Source organism: Panthera pardus, unplaced genomic scaffold, assembly GCF_024362965.1.
Source record: "Panthera pardus isolate Hobbes unplaced genomic scaffold, ASM2436296v1 HiC_scaffold_6, whole genome shotgun sequence".
NCBI lineage: Eukaryota > Metazoa > Chordata > Mammalia > Carnivora > Felidae > Panthera > Panthera pardus.
The window spans coordinates 61168588-61186623 of record NW_026526991.1 but is presented as its reverse complement, the minus strand read 5'-3'; the positions used below and the strand labels follow the sequence as shown (position 1 = coordinate 61186623).

The window sequence follows — 18036 nt, the reverse complement described above, 5'->3', positions numbered from 1 at the left end:
CAGGTGCTCAGTAAGTGTTGAATAAATGAAGGTCTGATTTTGCCTCCGGGTTAACCACTGCCCGATGTTCCCTCAGGTGAACGAATCCAGTTTTTTTTGTTTTTGTTTTTCTAATATTTATTTTTGGGAGACCGAGTGCAAGCAGGGAGGGGCAGAGAGAGAGGGAGACACAAAATCTGAAGCAGGCTCCAGGCTCTGAGATGTCAGCAGAGCCTGATATGAGGCTCGAACCCACGAAGTGTGGGATGATGACTTGAGCTGAAGTCGGACGCTTAACGGACTGAGCCACCCAGGTGCCCCGAACTAGTCCAGTTTCTGAACAGCTAATCCCGGGCTCTGCCCTTCACAACTAGATCCCACGTTTTCTATTTTTTTTTTTTTTTAGAAAACAAAGTCGACAGGTTGTCTAAACTGTTTTTAAAAGATCTACTAGGAATCAGCTTTAAGTTGCTTTCATTCCCTAAATCTAGGCTAGAGACCATGTTCCTGGAAATCTATAGGCATAAGGATTCCACACCTCTTTTGATCACTGCCTTTTATGTCTCACAACTGTCTATGAGAACTTGAAAGTAAGTTTTCCTTGTTGGAATGGAGCTAGTCAAATTGAATAGAAAGGTAAATAGAAGTAAAATACCCTAAAGAGGTAATTGGTGTAATTCAATGACTAGAAAGATGGGGAACCACCTGACTCCAACTTGGGAGATGAAGGTGTCATGTCAAAAGTTTGGATTTTGATGTGATGGATTCTGAAACTTGTTTCTATATGTTTCTTTTTGAGAGACTGAGGGCCAGAGAGAGAGAGAGAGAGAGACCAGAGAATCCCAAGTAGGCTCTACACAGAGCCTAATGCGGGACTCGAACTCACAAACTGGGAGACCATGACCTGAGCCCAAATCCAGAGTCAGATGCTTAACCAACTGAGCCACCCAGGTACCCCAGATTCTGACATTCAATCATGTTCTGCTTCAAGAGAAAAATAAGAGGCCCTAGATCTTCAAGGATCTAGAAAAGGGAGGGCCCCAAACAAGAGCAGGGTAGCGTGTCTAACATAACCAAGGAGATAGAAAATGTTACCAAAATTCATATCCTGCTCCATGCTGGAGCAGGTTTTGCCCAGACTTGGGTATGAAATCCCTTGAAACTCTGATGGCCAATCAAACTATCTCATTCCAATCAAGACCATCTCAGTCTTCTGAATAGAGCTCTGGCACAATCATGATGAGGAAGTCCTGCGGAAGTAGACAGCAGGGAGAGAACAAGAAAAAGGCCTGTGGGCATTCTAGGCTTTTCTGTTGCTCCAAAGATTGGGAAAGGAGAGGCCTAAACTTCAGAGACCTTGCACCAAGGGTGCAGTCAGTTTGGGCCGCAATCTCAGCTCTCTGAATCCTGGGCCACCCGGGAGGGTGGGCTTCCTCAGATCATCCACGGCGCCTGGCTCTGCAAAAGGAGATTAAGCAGGTAGGTCTCCACACTGCTCAAGCCCAAATTTCTTGCGTACTTCTCTCATACAGAGCTGTAGGGGAAAGAAACGAGCCTGGCAGGGTTCCCTCCCCATCACCACCAAGCGGTGAACTTGAAGTGCTCAGCTCGTCACCCTCTCTCGAGAAGGAAGACACAGTGGAAGGCTATTAGTGTAGAGCACTTTATATATCAAAGCTCAAACAAGAGGAGGAGGTTGGAGCCCCGGGAAGCTGAATCACGGCAAAGAGATTCCAACCCTCCCCTCACGTGCTTGTCTCAAGGCAAGCCTTCCTGAACACGCTGTGGACCCTCCAAACGTCAGGTTTCCCACTGTCCCCTTCTGGTCTAGAGAACCCAGTTCCTTCTGGGCCTCAGGGTTGGGGAGTACCTTGATCGGAAGGGACTAAAGGAAATCTCCATCACAGTCCCACCCCTTCGGCCAGCTCAGTCTGTGGCCTCCATCTTGGTCCCCCGGGGCACCAGGAAGATGGCCCCATCAGCGGCCTGTTGCAAAGCATACTCTTCAGGGGAGTAGCTGTTGCCGGCTTCATCCCGCAGGTGCTGGAAAATGTCACAGTACAGCTCTGTCAGCTGTTGGCGCATGACCTCCAGGGTCCGGTCGGCTTCCCCTCTGGCCCGGAGGAGCCGCTCCCGCTCGCTGCCCAGCCTCTCCAGTTCCCGCTCCAACTGCACGATGGTCTCCAACTTTCTCTTGCGACAGTTCTGGGCGGCCACCTTGTTCTTACCCCGCCGTCGGATGTCCCGGACCAATGCCAGCTGGCTCTCCGTCAGTGGGTACCGCGCCAACAGCTCATTAAAGTCATCTACCGGCAAGTTGACAATCTTGTCCGTCGGGAAGGGAATCTTCATGGCCAGGGCCCGTCGCTCATCCCGACTCCCCGCCTCCCCCCGTGCAGTGGACTTGGCCCGCACAGGGCCTGAGGAGGGTTCTAAGGCTAAGGGGGTCTCTGCAGGTGGCAAGGCATAGTTGGGGTGGGCTAAGGAATTGGGCATAAGTGAGTAGGGGTACTCCACCGGGTACATCTCTACATACTCGCCGCGCCGTCGGCCAGCCTCTGTCCCCTCCAGCTCAAGAGATTCAGCATCGCTATAGTTGAGGGATAATCCTGAGTCAGATTCTGGGTCTTCTTGAGGCTTGGGGGGCCCCCCTGGCAGCCCAATGTCCAGGAGAGCCAAAGGATCTGAGAGGGGCTCACTGAGCAGACCGGAGAGAGTCAGTGGCTTGGAGACTGGTATGGCCATGTTGCCATAGGAGTATGAGGGGTCTGGGACATGAGATGTGGGTGCTGGGAGCTCATAGGGTGGTGGAGGAAGGGAGAAGCCAGCATCTGGGTGGATTGAGCAGGGGCAGTAACTTGGGGGCGGTGGGGGTCCAGGGTATGGGGCCTGGGCAGGGGGCTCAAACGACGTCTCACTTGGAGCATTTAGTCCCTGCAAGAAAAGCCATAAAGAAGTTTTGGAGACAGGCTGAGGAAGAGAAACCAGCTCTCTCTCAGGATCAAGCTGGGTCCTTCTGAAAGACACAGTGAGATAATAACAAGGGAACAGAAAGGTGCTAAGAAATCACCCAAAGCTTCTTGTAAGGTTGCAGCGCAGCTATTTTAAGCAGAAAGCAGCTTAAACTTGAATGAAAGTCACTGAAGTCCGACTTCAGGAAAGACTATCTAATGTTGCAACAACATGGAATCTCCTCTTCAGAAGTTCTTACTGGGTTGAAATGGCTGCTCTTCCTTTATTTCCTTCAGGAACACAAGAAGTTGTTATCTATAATGACCCCCTCAGACGCCTTTCCTGCTATGGATATCTGGGGTCAAAGGGTCAAGTTCAGACCCTGGTCATGCCCTGGGTGCCCAGCAGAGGGAGCTGCTGCATGGGAGGAGGGCTTAGGGCAGATCCTGAGGACCCAGGCACAGTGGCAGGGGAGAGAAGGGGGGGTAGGGGGGCAGGCAGAGCCAGGCCTGGGGGCCAAGAGGCACCTTGGGGAGCTGCCACTAGCTCTACCCTCTCCTCTTCAGTCCCTCTGTCCCTGCCCAGGTGCAGAGAGGAGGAGAGAACATGCTGGAAACAGAGCCCCCAACCCACATGGAGGAGCCACCGTGCTCCAGCCCAGCTGGGGACAAAGGCATCATTGTGAGGCCAACAGACACCCCTTTGTCCAACTAGCAGGAGGCGAGGACCCCGTCATAGTCTGACCACCCCCCTTCCCGAGGCCCCTGAACTATTGCTCTACTACCTGAGGGAAAGGGGCCCCGGCATCTGAGGGCAAGGGGAGGAAATGAAGGAAGAAGATGGGCAGGATTGGAGGAAAGGGGGCTCAGAAGGGAAGAAGGTGAGAAAGGGTAGGCGGGGCAGGAGGTGGGGTAGAATGATGTGAGCAGAGTGGCTGCTGGGAGCGCTTACACCCCTCAATCAGATTCTTCCACCACTCCTATCCCCTGCTCCTCTACACCCCTTTCCCCTTAATGTTCTGGTCTTTCATCCGGATCCCCCTCCTACTCCGACCCTTCCTTTTCCAGTCCCTGGAAGCTTCCCTGTTTGCTCTAGTCCCCTGCCTTCGTCCCAGCCAGCCTCCCTGCTTCTCTGCTCTTCCCTCCCCCAGGTTCCCCCAGCCCCGCTCACCTGCAGCTCAGTGATGGACATGATCTCTTGCCAGGTCAGTTCCATCTCCCCCAGCTCCAGAGTGGGCAACTGTGTCACCCTGTTCCTGCTCTGCTGGGGAGGACACGGGGGCATCCTACTGGGCCAGGGCCTGGTCCAGGGTCCCCAAAGCCCAAAAGGCCCCTGCAACCTGTGGCAAAGGAGAAACAGGCTTTGAAAAAAGAAAAAAAAAAAAGAGAAGAAAAGGCCCCTCGAGTGCCCAGCAATTTTGTCCTGCCTCCATGGAGAATTCCCTGCAGCCTCGCCTGAGAGAAGGACAGGCCTCATCCCCCCAATTATGTTGTCCTCATCAACCAACTCCTTAAGCAAAGGCTTGTCTGCGGTGTGATCTCTGCCTCACCTGCTGTGGCTGTAGTCGGTTCCTTTGGGAGCACAGTAGGGCTTCACCTTCTTTTTCAGACAAGACACCTCCTTCTCTTCCTCCTACTTCTTACTCCCCCAAAACCATATCGCTGGGCAGGGCAGAAGTCACATCTTCTGGTTTGTTTTGGTTTGGTTTTTTTCCCTTGTTCTGGGGCAACATCAGGGATCACTCTGGCTTTCCTCCTCTGTCCTCAGTTTTCCTCCTCTGTCTCATGTTCTCAAGATGAGAGTAAGTGCTTGGGGATCCCCAAGGAGTGTGTTGTGGGAAGAGCCAAGCAGACAGCCCCTCCCCTTCTCTGAGATATGGCCCAGGCCTGGTGGCTGATAGCAGCCCTGCCTTCTCCTCCTATCCTGGCTCTGGGCTCCCCTGCTTGTGCCAGATAAGAGGTTTATCAGCTGGAGGCAGCAAAGGAGGAATGGTCTCTGGGGACACTGGACCTCTCTGTCCTATGTCCCTGCAGGGTCATCTCAGCCATACCCCAACCCACACAGCCAGGCTTCCAGGGTTCCTAAAGGGACAATCATAGCAGAGACCTATTAAGAACTACCAAGAACTGCGCTGATGTTTTCACCATCGTTATTAGTTTATGAGATTGATTTTCACCAAGATCCTATAATGTCCATTCAGAGAGTGGCACCCAACCTGGGAAATAACAGGCTCAGGTCTGGAACATACTAGCTAACTCTGCTAGCCTGTACTGGCCTCTCACACCCCTTCCCACCCCACTCTTGTGTGTCCATACTCCGGTCCTCTATTGGTGGTCTACCGTCCCATATTGGCCAGTCAGTTCTGTGGAATCTCTTTTCTCCTCTTCTGGGGAATATCCTTTAGAGCCTTACATACACACTCCCCTTCACACCCTCACCCCCCGCTTTCTTTGATGTGGGTTCTAGCTGCTGGTCAGCCACAAAGCAGCAGTGTGAGGTTGGGCAAGGCCATCGCACTTCTCTGAGCTTCTGTTTCCTCATTTATAAAACCAGGGAGTTGGATAAATTGAACTCAGAGGTCCCTTTCTGCTTGGGCAGCTTAACATTCTCAACAAACCCTCACCCCTACCTTCATCTTCCTCTTTATCTGCCCCTCTCCTCATCCTACCTCCCTATTCCCAACACCCATCTCCCTGCATCTGTTCTCTCTGCCTTTGGCAAGAGATTCCAAGTAGATTTTGCAGGGGCCTCCCAATATCTTAGGGCCAGACCCAGCACCCTACCCCTGCCATATAAGTAAAGGCAGGCAGGCTAGGGGGTGGGAGAAACTTCTAAAGGGACAGAGGATAGGACTGGATGACTTCAAATTACATGACCTTAGATCACCACAAAGATGGCCTATCACAGCTATCTAATATGGAATTCACTCTTTGACTTACCCCAAATTAGCAAGAATTACAAATTATCCTTTTAAAGCTGGATCTACCCTAGCCCTTGCCCCCACCTCTTTGTTACAGTGCTATCCCCAGAGCTGGGAGCTGGTGTAGGCACAGGCCCTTGGCCAGTGGGCAAAGTGGGTGGGGTGTTTATGTCTGTCCAGGATGCCATTTCAACACCGGAACCCCACCCTCCCCCACCCAGGTTCTGGAGGAAATTGCCCAAAGGCAAAGTGAATGGAGAAGGGGTTTAGGGGTTTAGGGGGCAGGGACAATGCTTCTTGCCTCATAGTCCTTCTGCCCCTCTGCCCTCTGCCCCCCCCCCCCCACCCCTTCTCCCTCCTTGTATCTTCCTGGATCTGACTCTTAGGTGCAGTTCAAAGATCCTGCCCTAGGAGGCAGGAGACCAGGTTCTATGGCCTTCCAAATGTGTGACTTTGGCCAAATCACTTCCCCATTCAGTTTCTTCCATTAAATGGAAACAGGACCCTAGAAGCTCTTTGCTATGAGAGGCAGTATCTGGCTTCTAGTTCAGGCAGTCACAAACTGGACGATGCACTGCATTCATCCATCATACTTGTAAAAACACAGGCTCCTTCCTGCAAGCCATCCCAGACCTACTGAATAGAATTCATAGGTGCAGGTACCCAGCAATCAGCATTTTAACAAGTGCCCTAGTGTTTCTGATGCCAGAAGCCCACCCCACCTTGAGAAACGCTCAACTAGTCCAGCCATATGTATTTACAGGAAAGAACACAAAGCCAGAAAAGAACCTGGCAAATGATCTCCAGACTTCTCTTAGCTTCAAACCCATGACCCAGGCAAGGCTGGATTCTAGGCTGCCCTGGTCTCTGAGACTAGATATCAGTCCCTTCTCATGAAGACCAGGAGCTCAATCTGCCTTGCACCTTTGAGACAAGGAAATGAGAATCCAGAAGGGTCCCTCAGGGAGGCAAAAGGTCAGGGAAGAGGGAGTTGATGAGAATCTCTGGACCAGCTCCAACCATCTCCCTGGTGCCGCGTCAAGTTTGTACCAGGCCAAAGGGGAGTGGTATGTTTTCCCCTAAATACTCAGGGATTGGTAGTGGTCTATACACCAGGTATAGTCCCCTCTGGGTCTTAGGAGCCTACCTTTCTAAGGATGGGACTGGAAGACGGGCTGGCAGCTAGTGATACAGATCAGGGAGGAGGGTGTAGTCAGAATTGGATCAAACAGAACACCACAGAGGACGCAGAAGCTGGACAGATCCTGGGAAAGGAGAGTGAGCCTCCCCGTGTCCCTTTTGCTTTACAGTAAACAGTTCCCAGTTTCCAGTTTCACCTGCACTTTGAGGTCACACAGCCATCTTCCTCCCCACCAACATGTATCAGGTAGGACTGAAGCCATCTTCAGGGACTATAATCCATCCTCCTTACTGTGATCCTGATGGTCCTACCCGGAAAGATCTTATCACAGGAAAGTGATCACAGAATGATATGGAGCTTTCTGCTTAAGGATTCGAGATGAGGACCATTTGGGAAGGGATGCCTTGACGGGAAGACAGAGATAGAGAGGGTGCTTGCTTCTGGGATCCTGTTCTGAGGCTTGTTAGACCACCCCGCCTCTCCAGGTGTCAACAGAAGCAGTGAAAGAATGGGCACGGATCAGCGACACCTGGGGTGTTGGAGAGGCAAGTGAGCAAGCTATTTAGAGAGGTTAAGAAGAATCCCAAAAGAAGGAGAGGCACATAGAGGTAAAATAGAGAAACAGAATGGAAGAAAAGGGGAGAGAGATTTGCTCAGAGTGAGGATTAGTCTCCTGGGGGCATACATGACTCAGACAGGTGTATGGGAACAGGGGAGAAAGGCCTACGTCTCTGTTATCCTCACTCAGTCCCTAGAAACCAAACCCTGGTCATTTGGGGGCCAATGACTAGAGAGAATCCCAGCCCCAGCAGATCTGATACCTCTCCTCTTCTGTTCCACGGCTACCCTGCCTCCTACTTCCCAAGCTGCTAAGATTTCCAGTCTGAAGGAACCGCACTGGGGGCCAGATGCCTTCCTCTCCCTGCTGGTTCCAGCTGATCTCTAACTGCCCCGGGGGCCTGGGAGAAGTGAGGGGGGCAAAGGAGGCAAGACCTCAACAGCCCTGCACCCACCACTCCATCCTGCTGCCGTGGTTGGCAGCGATCCAGGCATCCGGTGTCTCCGATTCCTCACCTTCCCCCAAATCTTCCCAGCTGGCCGGACAGGGCAGTGATGGACGGGAGTAGGGAAGGACGGTGCCAAATACCTGAGAGTCTATCGGCTCTCCAGGGGCAGCCCCCTGCCAAAGGGTTCTGCCTCAGCTCCTCAGAGGTGCCTTGGAGGACCCCTGCCTGGTCCCCATCTACAGCCTCTCACCCCAAGCCTCTCAGAGTGTCCCAGAAGCCATCAAGGTCTTCTCCCAGATGAATTCCCAAAGATGTCAAATTCCTAAACCCAGGGCAGCCTGGGAAGCCCTGAGATCTCCTAGGGACGTGAGGAAAGTTGGTTCTTTTCTCCCTCTGCCACCTCCACCTCCCCAGCTCGCCCCTCGGGGGATCCCACTGAAATCCCCCTCCCACCCCGCCCGTCAGGCACCTGTGCAGGGTCCAAGCAGAGTGAGGAGAGAGATGTGGCTCCGGGGTGCTGTCTCTGGGGAGGCTGGGCCTGGGCTGACACCTCCTGGGTGAGGATCTCTGCTACCTCTGAAAACGGGGGAGGGCTGCGCCCCGCCCCCGGGCCATTACTGAGCACTGAGTATGGAGGGAGAGCGCCCGGCGGCGCACCAGCCTCCACTGTGAAGCCCTCGGCCTGAGTTCTCCGTCCTTCCTCCAACCCTCCCCTTTCCCCGTGGCCCTCCTCTCCTCCTGCCCCTTCTGGCCAAGAGAGGAAACTTGAGCCCGGTGTGGTTTCTGCCCACACCCCGCCCCCACCTTGTTCCCCGGCCAGCGGGGGCACACACGGTTCCCAGCGGCTCCCAGCCCTCCTTTTGAGCCCAGGAGTCCCGCCAGGCCTGCGTTTCTCCTATGCACAGGATGAATTCCAACCCGGTAGCCCGCTCCAAAGTGACCTCTAAACTTTATACAGGTCGCAACCTCCTTCATTCTGCCCTCTTGACTCTCTCTGAGACAGGGAAACTGAGTCACAGCGAGGTGGATGGCAGCGAAAGATAAGGACCTAATGTCTAGTGTCCCAGCTGCTTAGGCAGGTGGGCATGGAGGGCGCTGCTTTTATTTAAGGAAAGCCTGGGTTCTGGGAAAGAGGCAGGGGAGCTCTTTTGGGGAGGAGGGGCAGTTGCTGCTTTGATGTGTCCTTTCACCTGTAGCCCTCTCCCCTCCCCCAGCAGCCTCAGATGTCCTAGGACAAAGGCCTCTTTCTTGGCCAGGTTTGTTGTCAGTGTGTGAGGGGAGTTGGATGTGTGTGGGGACGCCCAGAAGGGACATTATTCACCTCTCTTAAAGGGGGCCCTGGGTGCCAGGCCGGGCACCCGAACACATGGCAGCCGCATACTCTGGACAGGCCAGGACACCTGTATAGGGTATCAGGTTCATCCCCAGCACCCACAGCAGCTCTTTCTCAGGCCAGTAAGTACTCCCAGAAGTCACTCCATCATCCCTTGGCCTCCAACACACAACCCAAGACCCAGGCCAAACAGATCTCTCTCTGGAGACTAGAAGAGGCTTCCTTCCTCCTAGCTTACTTTTACTGACTCTTAGCTGTCAGGAAAGTCCCTCCTATGTCTAGCTTCAGTCCTTACAGCTGCAGCTGAGGCTTTTTCTCTGTTTTTTTCTTCTTATAATGTTCAAGTTATACTGGAAACAAAGAGTGGGAGGCAGACAGGTGTCACCCCAAGGCAGAGCTGGCACCCAGCCAACATCCTCTGATAGGCTCCTGTTCACTGTTCAAATAATGGGAATGTTCTGTTTCCTTTGGTAACGCATAGCTGCTGGGAGTCCTCCTCCAAGTGTTCCCCACCCCTACAGCCTTACATCAACCCCACTTCTCCCTTAGGACCTTCCACAGCCAGCAGCACAAGCAAGCAACTCAAGCGGCAGTTTGATACGGCTTCTTTGCATCCTTCTTGCAGCCTGTGTGTGTGGGACTGATCAACACCCACCCCAAACCCATGGTTACATCCTTTGGATTCCATCTCCTGCCCAGGAGATGATGATTCTACATGCGTGATCTGTGTAGGACAGGAGGGGACCCACGGCTTCATTGCACGGCACATGTGGGTCCGGAATCTCTTGATGACCTGGCCGTGAATCTGGGTCACATACCTGGAATCTGGGCATTCAGACACAGCTCTCTCAGTGGCATACTTATTCTGGCCCCTCAGAGGGGATGAAGGGTGGCGATAGTCACACTGGTGGCTGATTAAATAATGATATCAAGTTACAGCTAGTCAACAGACAGTTATTGAATGAAAACTACCGGTTCAGGCCACGGTTGTGGCATTGCAGATACAACTGTGGATAACACGAGCCTCATCGCTCGTTAATTCATTCAACAAATATTTATTGAGTGTCTGCTATGTGTTATACTCCAGGAACACGAAGATGAATAAGACATAGTCTATGTCCTCACTCACAGTCTAGTTGGGGAATGACACTAATAAAGGTCTATATAAAGTGCTTTGGGGGCGCCTAGGTGGCTCAGTTGGTTAAGTGTCCAACCTTGTCTCAGGTCATGATCTCGCCATTTGTGAGTTCGAGCCCTGCGTCAGGCTCTGTCCTGACAGCTTGGAGCCTGGAGTCCACTTCGGATTCTGTGTCTCCCTCTCTATCTCAGCTTTCTCCCCTGCTCACACTCTGTCTGTCTCTCAAAAATGAATAAACGTTAAAAAATGAAAAAAAATGAAAAAAAAAGTGCCGTGGAGTCGAATTTCTGCTTTGTGAAATTCAGGAAAGGCTTCACAGAGGAGGTGACGATTGAGCTGGGCTGTGGAGAATGACTAGGGGTTCACCAGACAGAGAGGGGGAGAAGGGTGTTCCAAGCAAAGGTATGAAGGAACAGAGGCATAAAATGTGAAATAGTTCTTTGGGTCTACTAGGGTGGGGTGTGGGGTAGGAGCAGTGGAAGAGAAGCCTGGGAAGTTCGGAGCTAGATTGTAAAGTCTTGAAAGTCAAGCTAGGGAGGCAGTTTCCTACTTATTTCAGGGGGACAGACACGATCATGTACAGCAAACCGAGTGAACAGACAGTGTTCACTGAGGTGACTGGCCAGACAAAAGTGTCTCTCCCACCTCTCCCCGACTCTCCTCCTGTAGGAAGAGGCCATTACATCTGTTCCCAGGCTGTGTCCTGCCTCCAGAGCATCCTTTACAGCCTTCAGGGGGTGGGAATGATTCCTTCAGCTTCCGCCTCTCAGATTCCTGATGTCCAGAGTCAACAGCCTTCTTCTTCTTCTTCTTCTTTTAATGTTTATTTATTTATTTTTAGAGACAGAGACCATGAGCAGGGAGCCGGAGAGAGGCAGAGAGAGAGGGGGGGAGAGAGAGAAAATCCCAAGCAGGCTCCACACCGTCAGCACAGAGCCTGATGCCGAGCTTGAACTCACAAACCGTGAGCTGAAATCAAGAGTCAGACGCTTAACCAACTGAGCTGCCTGGGCATCCCCAAAGTCAACAACCTTCTATCTTAAGTCTTTGCCTTAATTTACGATTAACAGGGAATTAGGAACCTGAATGGGTTGGATCGTGCCTGTGGCTTGGCAAGGCAAGATACCTGAGAGTTTCCTATCTCAAGATTCTCCCCCTTCAGCAAAGGTAGCAGACAGAACATGGAGAAAAACATAGCAACAGATCTTTACTGTTATACCACTCTCCATCCATGCTGCTCACCTATCCCCAGAAGGCTGACTTGTCACCCCTGATGAATCCACCCCCCACCCTCACTCCAACGCATGTGCACACCACCACCAGCATCAGGTCAAGCCACAAGCAATGTTGCCAAACACCCCACTGGGTTATGCAACCAGCTTCCCGAGTAGGGCGGGGTAAGTAGAGGTGGAACCAGGGGAGGGCCATGGGTCCCAGAGGGAGATGGCTGCCTTGCCTGCTTGCCTGCTGGTCTGACCGCAGTGGCCCCAGGGGGCGGGGGCAGGCCTGGACCTTTATCAGTGCCCTGCAGGGCTGCACCCGCCACCCCCCGGCTTCCTCTCTCAACAGACGGAAAGGGGAGGCAGCCACAGGAGGCAAGGGGAGGGCTGGGCGTTATCCTAGGCACCAGAGCCTGGCGGTTACCCCGGATGGCTGGGGGAGGTAGGGATGGGGGGTCTGGGACCCCGGAATAGTTGAGGCCCCTCTTACTAAAGTAAACTGAGGCCCAGGTAGTAGAACCAGATCTCCTAAACCATCCATTGTTTTCTTCCTTGTGTTCTAGTTTGGGTGAGGATCATATAAAACGGTCTTTGAAGAGGTTGCTTTGCAGTGGTAAGAATTCTTAGAGGATTGACTCAGGCAGGAGTTGAGGGGAGACTGAGTCCCACTGTCAGACCAAGAAACCTTGGAGCTTATGGGCCTAAGGTGTTGGGTAAGACTGAGGTTCCCAGACTCCGGCATCTAAGAGCTATGTCCTGATAGCAGAACCTAGCCGTGAACCCCAAATGGATGAAGGCTAATAGATAAGTCCAGAGTGGCCCTGAAGGAATAACCCCCAGGGCTCACTTCTAAACCTCCAAAGAGATGTGAGCATGACACTTAGCGGAATGCAGGAGGACCAGATCCTGAATCCTGAGGCCTGGGCTTAAGTCAGCATTTCCAGGCGATGTGCCTTGCGGCAGCCCACCCTTTCCGAGTTTTGTCTCCCCACCTGAAAAATGGAGATAATGATGATAATACCTATTTGGTGGTGTTGTTGGGAAGATGAAAAGGAATCAACAGGAAATTGGAGTCTGTTATGGTCGGGGAGAGGGAAGCTTCAAAGCCTGAGGCTGCAGGGCCTCAGGGGCTTGAGGGATAAGAAGACCCATCTGGAGGCCACACTCCTGTGGAGAGACGCTTGGAACAGAATGGCAGCCAGTGGGCAGCCTGACTCTGGGAGACATCTAGGCCTAGGATGCAGCAGTTGGTTGGGGAGAGTGGTGGCTAGACTTCCAGGAACTAGCCCTCAGGCCATGGCTCTCCCACCGGCACTATTGGGCGGGGACAGTTTTAGCCACACGATGGGCACAGGGCCAGCCTTATGGGCTTCAGCCACCTTCCAGGAACCCAAAACCCCTACCCCCACCTCACCCTGTCGCAATCCTCTGCAGGGGCGGGGCTGCCTAGGAAGTGCCACCCTCTGCTCCTTACAGGATGAAAGGCTTGATGCCTATTTTTTTTTTTTTAATTTTAATGTTTATTTTTGAGAGAGAGAGAGACAGAGCGTGAGTAGGGGAGGAGCAGAGAGAGAGAGGGGGAGACACAGAATCCGAAGCAGGCTCCAGGCTCTGAACTGACAGCACAGAGCCCTAAGCGGGGCTCAAACCCACAAACTGCGAGATCATGACCTGAGCCAAAGTCAGACGCTTAACTGACTGAGCCACCCAGGTGCCCCTAAATCTTTTCTTTTCTTTCCTTCCCTTCCCCTTTCTTTCTTTCTTTCTTTCTTTCTTTCTTTCTTTCTTTCTTTCTTTCTTTCTCTTTCTTTCTTTCTCTTTCTTTTCTTTCTTCCTTCCTTCCTTCCTTCCTTCCTTTCTTTTCTTTCTTTCTCTTTCTTTCTTTCTTTCTTTTCTTTCTTTCTTTTGAGAGTGCATGAACTGGGGGATGGAAGGGAGGGGAGAGAGAGAGAATCTGAAGCAGGCCCCATGCCCAGCCCAGAGCCTGATTTGGGGCTTGATCTCACGACCCTGAAATCATGACCTGACCTGGAATGTTTAACCAACTGAGATGTTTAACCCACTGAGCTATCCATGTGCCCCTAAATATTTTATTTTTGAAGTTTATTTATTTATTTTGAGAGAGAGAGAGTGTGTGTGTGTGTGTGAGTGGGAGAGGAGCAGAGAGAGAGGGAGAGAGAGAGAGAATCCCAAGTAGGGTCCACACGGAGCCAGAGTCAGGGCTCCAACTCACAAACAGTGAGATCATGACCTGAGCCAAAACCAAGAGTCAGATGCCCAATTGACTGAGCCACCCAGGTGCCCCTAAATATTTTATATTCTAATATTTTATTGTGTATATGAGTTTGTGCTTTATTATATTCCCCTGTAATAGAGATGGTGTAAACTGTATTGTACAAAACTTGACTCAGGCACTATAGCGTTAAGACTAAGAACATGAATTTTAGGGGCACCTGGCTGGCTCAGTCAGTGAAGCACATGACTCTTGATCTTGGGATTGTGGGTTTGATCCCCACATTAGGTGCAGAGATTACTTAAATTAAAATCTTAAGGGGCACCCGCCTGGCTGGCTTAGGCGGAAAAGCATGCAACTCTTGATCTTGAGGTCGTGAATTTGAGCCCCATATTGGGTGTAGAGATTACTTAAACAAATAAAAACTTTAAAAAAAAACCTTTAAAATTTTGTTTTCTAAAGTTTTTATTTGTTTAAGTAATCTCTATACCCAGTGTGGGGCCCGAACTCACAACCCCAAGATCAAGAGTCATATGCTCTTCTGACCAAGCCAACCAGGCACCCCCCCAATTTTTTCTTAAAAGTTTATTTATTTTGAGGGGCGCCTGGGTGGCGCAGTCGGTTAAGCGTCCGACTTCAGCCAGGTCACGATCTCGCGGTCCGTGAGTTCGAGCCCCGCGTCAGGCTCTGGGCTGATGGCTCGGAGCCTGGAGCCTGTTTCCAATTCTGTGTCTCCCTCTCTCTCTGCCCCTCCCCCGTTCATGCTCTGTCTCTCTCTGTCCCAAAAATAAATAAAAAACGTTGAAAAAAAAAAATTAAAAAAAAAAAAAAGTTTATTTATTTTGAGAGAGAGTGTGTGAACAGGGGAGGGGCGGAGGGAGAGGGAGAGAGAGAATCCCAAGCAGGTCCCTCCCTTACTGTCAGCGCAGAGCCTGATTCTGGGATTGATCTCAGGAATCGAGAGATCATGACCTGAGCCAAAATCAACAGCTGGACACTTAACCGACTGAGTCATCCAGGCGCCCCCACCTCCAAATTTTTAAAAAATGTTTATTTATAAGGGGTGCCTCAGTCGGTTGAGCAACTGACTTCGGCTCAGGTCATGATCTCACGGTTTGTGAGTTCGAGCCCCGCGTTGGGCTCTGTGCTGTCAGCTCACAGCCTGGAGCCTGCTTCTGATTCTGTGTCTCCCTCTCTCTCTGCCCCTCCCCCACTCATGCTCTGTCTCTCTCTCTGTCTGAGAAATAAATAAACATAAAAAATTTTTTTTAATGTTTATTTATTTCTCAGACAGAGAGAGAGAGAGAGCGCGAGCGAGTGCACACATGCGGGCAAGTGGGGGAGGGGCAGAGAGAGAGGGGGACAGAGGATCTGAAGCCAGCTCTGCGCTCAAACTCATGAACTGTGACATGGTGACCTGAGCCGAAGTCAGACACTTAACTGACTGAGCCACCCCGGTGCCCCCTGCCAACCCCCTTTGTTCTAAGAGCATGAATTTTGAAATTGGAAGCGCCTGCACTCTGACAATCACTTTGAGATCTCAAGCAAATTATTTAATCTCTCTGAGCCTAATTTTACCCACCTAGTAATTTGGGGGATAATAACAATACTTATATGTTATTGTGAAAAATAAATTAGTTAAAAACCAGGTATATATGTTTAATTCAGTGATTCAGTGCCTGGGATATAGTGAGCACCATTAAATGGTACATATGTATGTGGCACATCTGATATTATTATTAAGTAATTAAATTATTACATTAAATTGTTGTTAACTAGTAGATAAACATCTTATTGAGAAGGATTGCATTTCATGTTTTGTCTTTTTTATATATACAAGGTGTCTAGTTCTGAGCATAAACATTCTCACTCAATCAACAAATATTTCTAGAGTACTTACCAAGTTGCTAAATTTGGAGGATACCAAGAAAACTAAGTCGTGATTTTTGCCTTTGGGCACTCACAGTCTAATGGTGCAGACGCATGTATAAACAGATTAGTGGATATGGCCAGTGATGTGAGAATAGGTAAGTTAATTTTGGAGGGAATGAAGGAAAAGGGGCAACTATTTTAGGGAAGGCCTTGGAGAGGAGGTAACCTCTCAACTAGTCTTGAAAGATGGAAAAATCTGAATTTCCTAGGGAGAAAAATGAGTGACAACATACTGGGCAGAAGAAACAATATATGCAAATGCACAGTTGTGGGGGGAAAGCCTGTTAGATTTGACCAGTTACATTGTATGGAAACCCCAATGTTGTAAAAAGAGGTTTGGGTGGAGAGGAAGTTTCCTGACGTTTTCTGGGACAGCCGAATGGATCTTAGTGAAGAGATTCAGGGCCCACACCCTGCCTGGAGGCTAGTTGCCTATCAAAGTTCTCAGATAGCCCCCTCCCTCCAAGTACCTTGGGCCAATTTGGGTTGACCTCCCCTGGGAAAAGTTAAGAGGGCTTCACTGAGGTTCTTCCAGTCTCTAGGAGTGACCATCTTGGCCAAAACTGACAAGGAGGGGACATTCTGGGGTTCTCTTCACCTTGGTGAGCCTGGGCTCACCTTATGTAGCACAGGGAGACACTGGATGAAAGTTGCCTAATTTGCCCTGTGCCTCTGGGCCCCTTCCAAAATTTTCTTGTATTTAAAGCTTCTTCCAAAAAGCCGTTCTTCACACTAGGGACTCACATTTTCCCTGTTGGCAATTCTTAAGTGTGTTCTCCCTGTTTGCAGCTGAAACCATGCTCGTAACCTGTATATCCTGGTCATATTTTCCCCAAAGAGATCACTTGCCAGAGAATGAGACACCCACAAGGAGGAAGGTGGAGGGCTCCTGGCCTTGTCTTCCCCAAACTATCAGGTTTCCTTTTCCAGAATGAAGGGACAGAAGAAAAGAGACAGAGATCCAGACTGAGGATTGGTGGAGAGCCAGAAGCTCAGTTACCCGGACAAGAAATGAAAAGCAGACTTCATTGTTTCTTACTCTCTGGTGGGAGGAGAGGTGGAAAGAAGAAATAAGGAAAGACCAAGGGTTGGAGAAGAAAAGAAAGCTGGAACAATTTAATCCAGATAAAATCTGAAATGTCCAAGTAACTTACCTTCTGTGCACCATTTTCTGCTTTTTCTTTTCATACCCTAACACCACTCCTCCCACCCAATTACCCCTTTTTCCTCAAGGACCTCTAAACCATTGGTACTATGTCTCTATTTTATTCTTTAAATAATCCATCAACTGCCCTTCATATCCAGAACTATAAACTTGCAACACTGTTAACTTCTTTGCCCTTTCCCCCCTCCATTCAACTTTCCTGGGGAAGAAAAAAAAAAAATCCATTCTGGGGAGCCTGACTGGCTCAGTCAGTAGAGCATGCTACTCTTGATCTCAGAGTTGTTAGTTTGGGTCCCATACTGGGTGTAGAGATTACTTAAGAAATAAAAAAAATTGGGGCGCCTGGATGGCTCAGTCGGTTGAGTGTCTGACTTCAGCTCAGGTCATGATCTCACAGCTCGTGGGTTCGAGTCCCGCATCAGGCTCTGAGCTGTCAGCACAGATTCTGTGCTGCTTCGGATTCTGTCTCTTCCTCTCTCTCTCTCTGCCCCTAACCCGCTCTCATTCTGTCTTTGTTTCTCTCAAAAATAAATAAATGTTAAAAAAATTTTAAAGAAATAAATTAAAAAAATTAATTCTGGTTAAATCCAACAATTTAGCCTCTCCACATCTATACCTAGGCAGCTAAATATTGATAGAGAAAATCTCAGATTCTTGCTGAATTGTATCACTTGATTTTTCTTTGTATTTAAAAAAAAATTTTTTTTATGTTTATTTTTTAGAATGAGAGAGACAGGGGCGCCTGGGTGGCTCAGTCGGTTAAGCGTCCGACTTCAGCTCAGGTCATGATCTCGCGGTCCTGAGTTCGAGCCCCATGTCCGGCTCTGTGCTGACCGCTCAGAGCCTGGAGCCTGTTTCAGATTCTGTGTCTCCCTCTCTCTCTGACCCTCCCCCGTTCATGCTCTGTCTCTCTCTATCTCAAAAATAAATAAACGTTAAAAAAAAAAAAAAAAAAAAAAAGAATGAGAGAGACAGTGCACAAGCAGGGAGAGGGCAGTGAGAGAGGGAGACACAAA

The 18036-nt window shown here is 50.3% G+C and overlaps 1 protein-coding gene and 1 long non-coding RNA gene across 6 annotated transcripts; one reads left to right on the top strand and one right to left on the bottom strand.

Moving 5' to 3' along the window:
* Nucleotides 1-1628: 1628 nt before the first annotated feature.
* On the bottom strand, nt 1629-8724 carry NFE2 (nuclear factor, erythroid 2). 5 transcript variants are annotated; one of them, XM_019419613.2, is made up of 4 exons: nt 8469-8723; nt 4481-5012; nt 4102-4270; nt 1629-2913 (listed from the first exon to the last, which is right to left on the bottom strand). In XM_019419613.2, the coding sequence occupies exons 3-4, from the start codon at nt 4213-4215 to the stop codon at nt 1906-1908; spliced, it is 1122 nt and encodes a 373-aa protein (XP_019275158.2). In that variant the 5' UTR covers nt 4216-4270; nt 4481-5012; nt 8469-8723; the 3' UTR covers nt 1629-1905. The 5 variants fall into 5 exon arrangements, with proteins under 5 accessions (XP_019275158.2, XP_019275159.2, XP_019275160.2 ...); XM_019419614.2 differs by having other exon boundaries at nt 4481-4592; XM_019419615.2 differs by lacking the exon at nt 8469-8723 and adding an exon at nt 7189-8431 and having other exon boundaries at nt 4481-4592.
* LOC109249245 (uncharacterized) lies at nt 3403-16998 on the top strand. The gene is made up of 3 exons (XR_002072504.2): nt 3403-3811; nt 7162-7238; nt 16786-16998. It is a non-coding gene; the product is annotated as an uncharacterized LOC109249245 (long non-coding RNA).
* The last annotated feature ends 1038 nt before the right edge of the window (nt 16999-18036 follow it).

Coding starts and splice junctions, on each gene's coding strand:
- NFE2 (XM_019419616.2), bottom strand. CDS start 4,215: ATGCCCCCGTGTCCTCCCCAGCAGAGCAGGAACAGGGTGACACAGTTG. Junction 2,914..4,101: donor TGTCCATCACTGAGCTGCAG/GTGAGCGGGGCT, acceptor CTTTTCTTGCAG/GGACTAAATGCTCCAAGTGA.